Raw genomic sequence first — 13,327 nt, 5'->3', positions numbered from 1 at the left:
TATTATTTAATGATTTTTATTTTGTAAAATATGTGCAGAATTTAATAACAAAAATCTGCGCAGAACTTTGTGATTTATAAAATCTGCGCAGTTTTTTATTGGATTTTTCCTCTGATGTTTTGCGCCAGGGTATAAGATCTACGCAGATATAATTTCTGAAATTCTGCGCAGATCTGCTCCCCAAAAAATTTCCCGATGATAATATCTTGGTGATTCTTCGTTATCAGGATTGTCGTTATCAGGATAGTATCTTGGTGATTCTTCATCAATGTAATAATATTCCGCCGATTCATATTCCGCTGATTCATACACTTGTTTAAGAATATTTTCTCTTAATGAATTCTCCTCCTTCTTTTTTTGTTGATAGATTTCGTATCCTTGCTCCTCTGAAATTATTTCCCCCGTTTCTATAATCTTCAGCCAACATTCATATGTAGCGACATTAATTGACGACGATTTAAAAAAAACTACATCTAAATTAGAAAATATGTCAACAATGAGAAAATTTTATTGGAAAGACTTAATAGCCTATCAATTCTTTTTGCTGCTCTGAGAGTGATGGTGAGAGTTGTTAATTTAATTTTTTGTTCGCTATAATCGACAATTTTGGTATTTGTTTGATTTTTTATTGTTTGACCTTTCAATCTGATTTTGTATATGTTACAAAATATTTCAATTTTTTTATAAATCTTTAAAAAATTCAAATAATTACGAAATCCATTTTGTCTATTAATCTCTGCTTCGATATATTCCTGAAGAACATTGTCATAAATTGATATTAATTGAGCAACCAGCGCTTTTATTATTTCTTCCTTACTTCGTTCGAAAGAAGATTCCTCCATTTTTAACAAATTTACCTCCGAGGTAATCTCAAAATTATCTTTTAAATTTTCATTATTAGGAGGTAGACCGATTTCTAAGAAACTGTCATTATTACATCTAAGTTCTTCAACAAAAGCTTCTTTTGTTGAAGAACTTTTTAATTTGTTCAACAAAAATTGTACATATGATTCAATTATTGTGAATTTTGTCGGGTTCATCGTAAAAGATTGTTGATCTGGGAGTTTATCGATATTTAGTAATAATTCTCGTAGATTCCTTGCCATCGTAATAGCCGGAGATGATAAAAACGGTTTCTGCGCATAACAATGCATAATTAATATATTGTCAAAATGAATAGAATCTTAATGAATTAAAAGTATAAAAAAATTATTAACTTTTTTATTTTTTATTGCGATTGACTGTTTTTTTGAATCAACTTCTTCTTCATCAATTTCATTAAAATCGTTTTCTCCAAAATGAATTCAGAATATCCCAATATCATTATTTTCTAATATAGCGTTTGAATTAGAAATATTAAGAGATCTAATTTCTAATTCTTTCATCTCTTTAAATGTCTTTGTGCGAACCTTATTAAATTTTGTTCTTTTGGAAAAATTATTAAGTAAATAAAAAAAAACTTATAATACATAAATAAAAAACATAAATTTATATATCTCATTCATTATATACTAATTTCTTTTAATTTACTTTCTTTGTCGATTGAATCCATTTTTGAGATTTTTGAGGAAAAAATTGAAGGAAGAAGAAAAAATTGAAGGAAGTTTGAGGAAAAAATTGAAGGAAAAATGAAGGAAGTTTGAGGAAAAATTGAAGGAAGAAAATTAGTGTTAAAGATGTTAAATCGATAAAAAATTAAAGAAAAAATTAATTATAAGGGTGATTTTTGAGGAAAAAATTGAAGGAAGAAAATTAATGTTAAAGATGTTAAATCGATAAAAATCAGAAAAAATTAATTATAAGGGTGTTGAATCGATTTAAAAATCCAGAGAAAAAATTAATTGTAAAGGGTGTCTATTTAATAAACTCGAATTGATCTAAAAAATCAAGAGGGTGTTTTATTTATTAAAATAAATTTAATTACAATCTAATTATGGTCAATAAGGGTGTTGAATCGATCTAAAAATTTAGAGAAAAAAATTAATTGTCTCGAATTGATCTAAAAAATCAAAGGGGTGTTTTATTTATTAAAATAAATTTAAATTACCAATTTAATTATCTAATTATGGTCAATAATACTCTCATATATGTAATATTTATTTTGTGAATATCACAGCGCAAACTGACGGTTTTGCCTTTTAATATACTCATATTGATAGTCTTTTTTACTCATCTTTTTAATTAAATGGCAGAGGAAAAATTTTTTTTTTCCTCTTATTAAAACTTGAATCAAACTTGGATGCAGTGATCCTACTACCCGTGAGAATATCAAGAAAATTCCTCTTATATACAAATTTTATTTCATATGATTTTACGATCATCTTTTATAAGTATAGAGTTATCTTTAAACGTAATTGGTAACGATTCAAACAACAAACAATATCCTTAGTTTCACAAATAAAAATTACATCATCTCCATATGATTTAGCAGGTCGGGCGCGGTTTCTATTCATGCGCGATGCCAATCCCTACTGTAAACTGTATAAATAATTTCACGTGATCATATAAAAAATCCATCAAAAGTCTGATTTATAACGAAAATTCGCAAGAAATTTCCTTCATACTTGCTTAATTTTAAAGTTCAAAAGTCTGATTTATAAATTAAAAATCACGATCATCAAGAAAAATTCGCGAGAAATTCTTTGATAGAACCTTAATACTAAATTAGCTGAATTAGAATTAAGCAGTATCAAGGAAAATTCTCACGAATTTTTCTTGATAATGACTAAAACATACTAAAAAAAACTCATTTTTTTTTGAATTTGAAATTTTTTTTTTTGTTCGCAAAAAAAAAAAAATTTAGTATAACTGAATGATTTAATTAGATACTGCGTAATTTTTAAATTAAAACCTTAATACTAAATTAACTGAATTAGAATTAAGCAGTATCAAGGAAAATTCTCGCGAATTTTTCTTAAAAACGTGATTTCAATTTTATTAATCAGGGAATTAAGCACGGTATCACAAAAATTAAGCAGTATTAAGAAAAATTCTTGCGAATTTTTCTTAAGAACGTGACTTTAATTTATTAATCGAAATTAAAATAAGCGGTATCACATAATTAAACTTTAAAAATTAAGCAGTATTAAGAAAATTCTTGCGAATTTTTCTTAAGAACGTGACTTTAATTTATTAATCGAAATTAAAATAAGCGGTATCACATTTTTAAACTTTAAAAATTAAGCAGCATTAAGAAAAATTCTTGCGAATTTTTCTTAATAACGTGTAATTTATTAATCGAAATTAAAATAAGCGGTATCACATTTAAACTTTAAAAATTAAGCGGTATCACAAAAATTAAGCAGTATCAAGAAAAATTCTTGCAAATTTTTCTTTAACAATCGTGATTTAGATCTATTAATCTCGCAAATATTTTGCTATCATTTATTTTCTTTTTTCTTTAATATAAATATGAAATTTACAAGTATGGTAGTAAATTTACCGAACTACAGTATTTCATTGGTATGCAAAAAACTTTTATCAATGTTTTCTGGTTGATTATTTAACGTAAATTAAGACACTAAGTCCATTTTATATGAAATCATAATACTTTAATTATACCTATAATATATATATGATTGCATATTTAAGTATTACTAAGATGTTTGATAAAAATCCACATTAATAAATTAAGATTGCAATTATTAAAAATTTTTATGAAAAATTTATTTAATTTTTTTTATTATTTATTAGAAGAAAAGTTTATCATGCCACCCGGCAACCTTAAAACTTTTCAAAATTCTAAAGTTTTACCTAGTTATCTAGCTACAACCAGCATCTTTTAGGTAAAACTTCAGTTATACGAAAAACCAAAAATAAAATCTTCAAAAATTCTAAAGTTTTTACCTAGTTATGCTACCTAGCTTAACCTACTAGATAAAACTTCAAGTAAAAAAATAAAATTCAAAAACTAAAGCTTTAAAAAAATCAAAAAAGCATGCTACTAGCAAACCTACTATACTTCAGTTATAGAAAAAAACAAAAAAATTATAAAATCTTTAACCATGTATGTTAAAAAAAAAATTTTCATTACGACCTTTAATTTAAATAAAAAGAAAAGTTAATAAAAATATTAATAATAAAATAAATTGAAAGATATATATATAATCATTAATTACCTTTAATGACCAAAAAATATCGGCAATTTAATTATTATTTATTAATAAAAAAATATATTAATATATTATTAAAATCAAAAAGTATAAATCTAAAAATCTTACCTAAAAAAAAAATTTTGAATTAATTGTGTTGGTTGTATATAACCTTCTTTAAACAGAGGCAAGTGCTCGATCATTAGTACAATTTCCCGATGTTCCATGGATTAGTCCCCAACACTTTATACAAATATTCTGAAGTTCTTGTACTATAAAAATTATACTTGGACAATTTATAAAGCCATGTTCATAATATAGGTGAATATGGCAGGGGTCTTTATAATATTCCACTGGTAATAAAAAAAAATATATTAATATATTATTAAAATCAAAAAGTATAAATCTAAAAATCTTACCTAAAAAAAAATTTTTGAATTAATTGTGTTGGTTGTATATAATCTTCTTTAAACGGAGGTGTGACCCGATCATTAGTACAATTTGTCGATGTTCCGTGGATTGGTCCCCAACACTTTATACAAATATTCTGAAGTTCTTGTGCTGTAAAAATTATATTCAGACAATTTCTGAATCCATGTCCGTAATATAGGCAAATATGGCAGGGGTCTCTATAAAATTCCACTGGTAAAATCCAGTTGGTTGTCGGACAAATTTTTATATCTTTCGCCGAATAAAGTTGTACTGGTGGTGGAGATGATGATGGCGGAGGCGGAGATGATGATAACGATAACGGAGATGAAGATGGTAGAGATGATGATGGGGGCAACGATGATAATGATGATGATAATATTGAAGGTGGTGGTGACGATGACGTAAATAATGTCGGTGGTGATGATGATGATATTGACGTTTTTACCATGCATAATAACTCATATATTGTTTTATCCTGATTACGAATTAATTCATTTATCGTGTCATTTTGAGTGCGTGTTAATTCAACTAAAAAATTTGATAGATTAGTGATGACTCCAAAGCTTTTATCGATATTATTGAGTATATCTTTTGTAGTAACGTTATTTTCTATGACTGAAAAACTTTCGTTATTTTCAGTCATTTTTGTAAAAAAGCTTGGTAAATAAAAGAGTACTTAGTATGAGTAAAAAAAAATTTGCGTGAAAAAAAGTATTTAAAAAAAAAAATTTTGCGCGAAAAAAAGTATTTAAAAAAAAAATTTTGCGCGAAAAAAAGTATTTAAAAAAAAATTTTGCGCGAAAAAAAGTATTTAAAAAAAAAAATTTGCGTATTTAAATAATGTGTGAAAATTTACTTGGTTCTAATACTTAAATAGAAGTTGATCTGCTTATCTTAAGGCTTTTTACTCATTCTGGTATTTAAGCTTTTTGGTAGTAGTTTTTTTAATACTTAATTAGAAATCGACCAGCTTATCTTGAGGCTTTTTACTTGTTCTGGTATTTAGATGTTTATTTTTGACTGTAAAACTACCATTCTAATAGGAAAAATTTTTTTACTGCATTTCTTACGTTAAATGCTAAATATTTAATAATTTTCATTGCTTAAAAATGGTTTGTAATACCAAAATTACCCAATAAATTGATATTTAAGTTATTTAAGTCTACATTTGTTTTACTTTATTAATTTTTCATTCACATAGTAATTTTTAATATTAAATAAGGTAAAACAAAAGTTACTGGACATCATGTTAAAATCGTCATACGATTTGCATAATATCGACCATAAACAGTCTGAAATTTAAAAATCACAAGCCATAAATCAAATAAATTGCATAAAATTGCGTAATATAGCATAGCCTATCTAAGAAATCAGTAGCACATAAATCAAATAAAGTCATATAGGAAAATTAATTGCATAATATAGCATAGGCTATCTAAGAAATCAGTAACATAATATTTATGATCAAATGTTAGTATTTACGGATATTATTAATTTTTATGTAGTCATTCTCTTCAAAATGAATTAGAAGAAATTATGATTGAACTAGAATTAATTATTTGATGGTATGTACTGTAAATAGTTTGATAAAAATGTATGTATTTTTGGCTTATGCATATATCTAATTATCCATTAGTTAAAGAAGATAATATAAGACTTTTGTCATTTTTGGGAAATGAATCTCATGAGTTTATTGATGTATGTGCTATTGACCATTGTGTAGGATTTATTAAAATTAATTAAACTTACTATATAATAGATAAAGAAGAACTAAATAATGATTTAGATGAATGGAAAAATTTTTTTTTTAAAATACATAATATATGAAATAATGATCTAATATAAAATAAAAATTAAATAGAATTCAATACTAAATGATTGCTTGAATTAAAAAAAAGAGCGAAAAAAAATATTTATTTATAATATGATCTGACCCTATATCACTATTTTCAAAATAGTGTGAGACTAAAATCGGGTGAAAAACTGGATGAAAACTGGTATTTAAATATACAGATAATCAAGTATTTTTTTTTAATATGTCAGAGTGGCACAAAGCCAACCAATTCGTATAATTACTAGAAAAAATGGGAAACTGATTAAGCCCATCATAAAAAAATTTTTATCTGAATATTTCCATTATTCCTCCGTAATTCCATAAAAATTCTGTGATAACATGAAACGATAAAACACGGATCAACATTTTTTTTTACATGGGGCTTCTTTAATGAGATTAGATAGATTGGTTTATATAAATTTATATAATTCTGTGATACTGCTTTAGCTAATTTAGTATTAATTAAGGTTTTAATTTAAAAATTAAGCAGTATCAAGGAAAATTCTCGCGAATTTTTCTTGATACTGCCTATTTTTAAAGTTTAAAGACCGATTAGTAACAAATTTAAGAAAAATTCTCATGAATTTTTCTTGATACCGCTTATTTTTAAAGTTTAAATAAATTGAAATTACGATTTTTTAAGAAAAATTCTCGCGAATTTTTCTTGATACCGCTTATTTTTAAAGTTTAAAGACCGTAAAAAACTAAATATAGTGCATGTGATATTTAACCTCATTCCTTTTTTACATCAGCTCATGATTTAAACTTATTATAAATAGCAAAGCATGATACTGTTAAGAATTTGGTCGATTTATTATTATACGATTGAGGTTGTGAACGGGATCTCAGCCATCTTTTATGAATCAATTAAATTCAAATCTTTTGATGCCACCAGTTCATTTGATTAGATTTTATAAAAAATTTGTTTATTATTATTTATTGTATATTTTATGCTGTACATATCCGGATGTAAACTAAAAATATTTGTTTTAATATTTTAAAATAATAACGGATTAATTAATTAACAATAATAAAAAATTTAATCAAATTATTTAATTTAATGATCAAGGCTTTTAATAATCAAGGCTTTTTAATGATCAAGGCTTTTTAACGGTCAAAGCTTTTAATAAACACAGCTTAATTTTAATTAAACATCCTTATTAGATTACAGATTTCTTCTTTTCGATGATACATATGGTACCTTCAGATATTGTTTTTTGAATGTTAAAGCTAAGAAATCCGGATCTCAGCCCATCATCTATCTAATTAAAAAAATTTTGTCATATTTAGATTACCCAGTATAAATAATTTAAATTGTGTAATATTGAAAAGTGTGATATTCTTGCGTTCAATCTATTTCGTAATTATCATATCATAATTAACTAACTACGATAGCTAATCTTTAAACTAATACATTTATAGTTAATTAAAATTTTAACTGGATTTTAATACTAACAAAAAAAAAGTATAATTTCTCTTATGCATTTATTTGCGGTCATTTTCACTCTTTTAGTTACCACGAACCATTTCTATAATAATAATTTTTACTAAAAAACTGAAACTACCTTTTTAGTCTTTTTTTTATTAATTTTTTATCCCTCTTTTTATCATTATTGTTTCTTTTGGTTAACTTAACCAAAATTTTTTTATTCTTATTGGATTTTTTTTTAGGGGTTTTTTTTTAATCGAAATTTATCAAAATTTTGGATTTTTTTTTTAACCCAAAAAATATACCCTGTAAAAAATCTGATCTGTGTTTTATCTTTCCATATTTTTTTCCGTGAATGCATCATTTTAATGGAATTTATAGCCTTAAATCATGGAAATTTTCATCTCGCTAACACGGATATCCGTGAATGTATCATTTTCACAGAATTTTTACGGAAGACACGGAGAAATAATGGAAATATTCAGATAAAAATTTTTTATAGGGATAGTTTATTCTTTTTTTTGGTTTGGGTTAAGATTATAGAACTATGTCCTACGGCTTTTTGTGAGATTTTTTTTAGTCAATGATATTGTTCTGACTAATAAATTCGTGTGAAAATTTTTTTTTTAGTGAGAATTTTTGATTTAGTGAAAACTTTTTCTGTTTATTGAGATTTTTTTTCGATTTAATGAGAATTTTTTTTATGAGATTGATTTTTTCAATATTATTTCCGACTAATAAATTTGTGAAAAATTTTTTTGATATTAACGAATTTTTTTTGTGAGATTGTTTATAATTATATAGATATTTTGTATTAAATCAATAATAAATTTTTTGATAAATCTATATAACTAAAAAAACTATATAACTAAAAAAATTTGTCTGACATTTGGACTAGTTTTATTTGATTATATATAGATTGAAATTCGAAGAAAATAGTAACAACAAAACTTTTTTATTAAAAGACCAAAATACATATATATTTTATTAATTAGTATGCCTTTGTGTACGTGTACTCACTGTAAAGCTTTAACAAATGGTATTGGAAAAGAAATTCATAGAACAACAGTAATTCGTCATATGAAAAAAAAACAAGAGGAGCAAGAACTAGAAAATGCATACCAAAGTCTTCATTCTGAAGAAAATTATTTTGAAGAAAATGAAGAAAATGAAGAAGAAAACTCATATGAAGAACGCTCATCTCCTATGAAAATATCAGAAATATCAGAAATATCTGACAATGAAGAAATTCTTATAGAGGAAGAAAATCTTACTACCTTACATAATGATGAGGCTTCTATGGAAATTCTCTCCAGTTTTCAAGATGAGGATGAGGAAATTGATGATTACTATCATGAAAGCGATGACTTAAACCATTATGATTCTCAAAGTGAATTAGAGTTTGATACCTCTGATGATAAAGAAGATGAATTTTGAAATAATTATAATAATATTTTAAATTAGTAATTTACCAACTTTTTTTAGATAATACAACTTTTTCTAATGAATTGTTCGAAGGATTAAGGCTTTTATATGTGAAATCGAATTTTAATTTTTCTGAAGCAGCATTTAATAATATATATAAAGCCTTCAATAGAAATAAAATAAGTTTTAATAAAGTAAAAGAAAGCTTGGTTCAATAGTAGGAATTGAACCAAAAATATACGATATGTGCGTTAATTCATGTTATGCATTCGTAGGAGTTTTAGAAAATGAAACAAAATGTAAATTTTGTAAGGAGGATCGATATTATAGTAATGGTAAAGCGAGAAAAAATCTACCTTTTATTTCTATAATTGAGCGTTTAAAGCTTCAATTTAAAAACCCTGAAAGATCTAAAGAACTATTATATAGGCACAATTATACTTGTAATAAAGGAGAATTTGCTCATAATAACATAGGTGACATATTTGATGGACAGATTTATCAAGAATTATTAAATGACGAATATTTTCCCGATCCAAGAGACATCGCATTTACTGCTTCTTGTGACGGCTACCAAATATTTCGTCAAAAGACCGATGATTGTTGGGTGTTCCTGTTTCTAAATAATAATTTACCTCAAGAATTAAGAGTAAAGAAAGAAAATTTAATGGTAACTTTAATAATCCCGGGGCCAAAACAACCTCAAGATTTTAATTCATTTCTCTATCCATTAATTCAAGAAATGAAATCCTTACAAGGTATATTTTAAATAAATGGTACGTAATAAATGTAATATTTATTAATAATATTTTTAATATTTACAGATGGAATCTCTTGTTACGATGGTAACAAAGAGGAACAGTTTACTCTACGTGCTCACATTCTGGCTTGGACCGGCGATATCCCTGCCCTTTCAAAGGTTTTATGTTTAACAGGACATAATTCATACTCAGGTTGCAGATTTTGTAATCTTTGAGGGACTTTAAATGAAACGAATAGACATGTGTATTATCTATTACAACAAAATATTGATCCTAAACGATTACCAATTCGAACACATGATGAAATACTGAATAGCACAAATCAAATAGAACGTCTGGAGGGAGATCGTAGAGAAACTTATATACGTGACTGCGGTTGGTCCAATATTTTAAAATAAAAATAAATTCTTAGTAATTAATATTAATATATTTTCTCAATTTTAAAAATTTTTTGTTTAATAAAAAAAATTAGGAATTAAAGGAAAGAGTATTTTATTTGAGTTATCTTCTATAAATTTTTCACGTTCATTTCCAGTAGATATAATGCACCTTTTTTTCGAAAATGTTGCACCCCATATGTTTCGACATTGGATAGGAAAATTCTATCCAAAAAATAATGAATGGAACTCAAATGAATATACAATAAGTTCTAAAATATGGGTTGAAATTGGTGAAATCATGGAACGAAGTAGATCTCATATGCCACCTGATATTGGACGTCCTCCACGCAATATCGTTAAACATTCAGCTGGATTTAAAGCTGTAGAGTGGGCTAATTGGATCATTTTATTCTCTTTACCATTACTAAAAGGGCGATTGCCGCAAAGGTAATAAAAAAAATCAAATTGTTAGCAGATAAAATAATAAAAAGTCTGCTGATAACATTATTCAACTTAAAATAATAGTAACCTCTTAGGATGGTCAAGATTTGTTGAAGCTGTCAAGTTATGCATTCAACTTCTAATAGAATTTGAAGAGCTAGATTTAATTCAAAATTTATTAATAGAATTTTACAATCATTATGCAAAGTAATTTTCTTATGAAATTTATATATGCCTTTTTCTTTAAACGATATTTTTATTGATCGCGTGAATTTTTTTGTGCAATAGTTCATATGGCGTTGGAGGAGAAAGATTACTGGCATTTTTAATTTCTTTTCATTATTTATTACATGTAATAGATTCGATTGAAGACTTTGGCCCTTGTCGTGGATTTTGGCAGTTTCTGATAGAGAGGTTTTGTGGAATGTTAATTCCACTTGTTAGCTCTCAAAAGCTACCATATGTGAATTTGTTTAATAATGTGTTGATGCAAGAAAGATTTAAGTATCTGCAACTTTTACCAATATATAATGAAAAAGTTTTTTCCAATTTTAAAGAAAAAGAAAAAAAAACATGGCCGGTGCATAGAGTATATTCTAATGAATTATATGTTCACAAATACGAATTTTATTCACCATTTGTTAATTGTGTATTAACAAAAAATGAAGTCATAAAGTTAAAGCAATGTTATGCAGCTATATTTCAAAAGAATACTAGCGAAATTACGGTGATTTTATATTATAACTCACATAATAATATGTATAAGAATATTCTTTTTTAAAAAAAATAATATATAATTTTTTTTATATACAGTAGGACATTAAAGAAAACTATGCTAAGTATGGAAAACTTCGTACAAAGGATGGTAACATTATATCATCTAAGTGGTGGAAAAAAGAAAATGATAGTAGTCAAAATGATTTTTGCGTTGCTGTAAGAAATAAATATATTAATTATTATTATTGTTTCATTATATATTCAAAATTCAAATATTAATAAGATAATTTTATTATATAGATTAATTTAACTGTTGACTTACAAGAAAAAAATTACCGTGCTCCTCTAAATTTGAGAGAAGAAGAAATTTTTGGACAAATTGAATATTTTATGGTTCATGAATTTCAAAATCAAGAGCGAATGTTTGTATATATTCAAAAAATCAAAAAATTAGAGAAAAATAGTAGTATGAATTTAAAATTTTTTGATAGTTTTGGTCCTTTACAATATGTGGAAGTAATTGGTATTGATAGAAATGTCGGATTTTTTGAAGTACTCCTTGAAAAAAAAAAATATTATTATATAACAGATAAATATGAAAATTGGTAATAAAAACCTTTACCTTGAAAATTCATATTATTAATTCTCTAATAAATAAGAAATATTTGCTTAAATTTTTTTTTCTTTGAATTTACATAAATAAGAAATTCTCGCGAATTTTTCTTAGTGATCGCGATTAGTAAATTCGCGAATTTTTCTTAGTAATCGCGATTTAAATTTACTAATCGGTTTTTAAACTTTAAAATAAGAAGTATCAAGAAAAATTTGCAAGAATTTTTCTTAAAAAATCGTGATTTCAATTTATTTAAACTTTAAAAATAAGCAGTATCAAGAAAAATTCGCAAAAATTTTTCTTAAAAAATCGTGATTTCAATTTATTTAAACTTTAAAAATAAGCAGTATCAAGAAAAATTCGCAAGAATTTTTCTTAAAAAATCGTGATTTCAATTTATTTAAACTTTAAAATAAGCGGTATCAAGAAAAATTCGCAAGAATTTTTCTTAAAATCGTGATTTTAGTTTACTAATCGGTCTTTAAACTTTAAAAATAAGCAGTATCAAGAAAAATTCGCAAGAATTTTTCTTAAAAAATCGTGATTTCAATTTATTTAAACTTTAAAATAAGCGGTATCAAGAAAAATTCGCAAGAATTTTTCTTAAAATCGTGATTTTAGTTTACTAATCGGTCTTTAAACTTTAAAAATAAGCAGTATCAAGAAAAATTCGCAAGAATTTTTCTTAAAAAATCGTGATTTCAATTTATTTAAACTTTAAAATAAGCGGTATCAAGAAAAATTCGCAAGAATTTTTCTTAAAATCGTGATTTTAGTTTACTAATCGGTCTTTAAACTTTAAAAATAAGCAGTATCAAGAAAAATTCACAAGAATTTTTCTTAAAAAATCGTGATTTCAATTTATTTAAACTTTAAAATAAGCGGTATCAAGAAAAATTCGCAAGAATTTTTCTTAAAATCGTGATTTTAGTTTACTAATCGGTCTTTAAACTTTAAAAATAAGCAGTATCAAGAAAAATTCGCAAGAATTTTTCTTAAAAAATCGTGATTTCAATTTATTTAAACTTTAAAAATAAGCAGTATCAAGAAAAATTCGCAAGAATTTTTCTTAAAAAATCGTGATTTCAATTTATTTAAACTTTAAAATAAGCGGTATCGAAAAATTCGCAAGAATTTTTCTTAAAATCGTGATTTTAGTTTACTAATCGGTCTTTAAACTTTAAAAATAAGCAGTATCAAGAAA

General features: G+C 25.1%; 3 protein-coding genes across 3 annotated transcripts; 1 reads left to right on the top strand and 2 right to left on the bottom strand.

Moving 5' to 3' along the window:
* Positions 1–138: 138 nt before the first annotated feature.
* Positions 139–1,154, bottom strand: OCT59_010351 (uncharacterized protein; the record flags this gene model as incomplete). The annotated part of the gene is made up of 2 exons (XM_066132955.1): positions 139–473; positions 713–1,154. The coding sequence occupies 2 exons, from the start codon at positions 1,152–1,154 to the stop codon at positions 139–141; spliced, it is 777 nt and encodes a 258-aa protein (XP_066000549.1).
* A 3,352-nt stretch (positions 1,155–4,506) lies between these two features.
* OCT59_010350 (uncharacterized protein) lies at positions 4,507–5,166 on the bottom strand (the record flags this gene model as incomplete). Its single annotated transcript, XM_066132954.1, has 1 exon — positions 4,507–5,166. The coding sequence occupies one exon, from the start codon at positions 5,164–5,166 to the stop codon at positions 4,507–4,509; it is 660 nt and encodes a 219-aa protein (XP_066000548.1).
* A 3,616-nt stretch (positions 5,167–8,782) lies between these two features.
* On the top strand, positions 8,783–9,223 carry OCT59_010349 (uncharacterized protein; the record flags this gene model as incomplete). The annotated part of the gene is made up of 1 exon (XM_066132953.1): positions 8,783–9,223. One exon carries the CDS (start codon positions 8,783–8,785, stop codon positions 9,221–9,223), a length of 441 nt encoding a protein of 146 aa, XP_066000547.1.
* Positions 9,224–13,327: the final 4,104 nt, after the last annotated feature.

This window comes from Rhizophagus irregularis, chromosome 18 (assembly GCF_026210795.1).
Source record: "Rhizophagus irregularis chromosome 18, complete sequence".
NCBI lineage: Eukaryota > Fungi > Glomeromycota > Glomeromycetes > Glomerales > Glomeraceae > Rhizophagus > Rhizophagus irregularis.
Note: the sequence above shows the minus strand (reverse complement) of the source record. Positions and strands in the feature narration are given on the sequence as shown.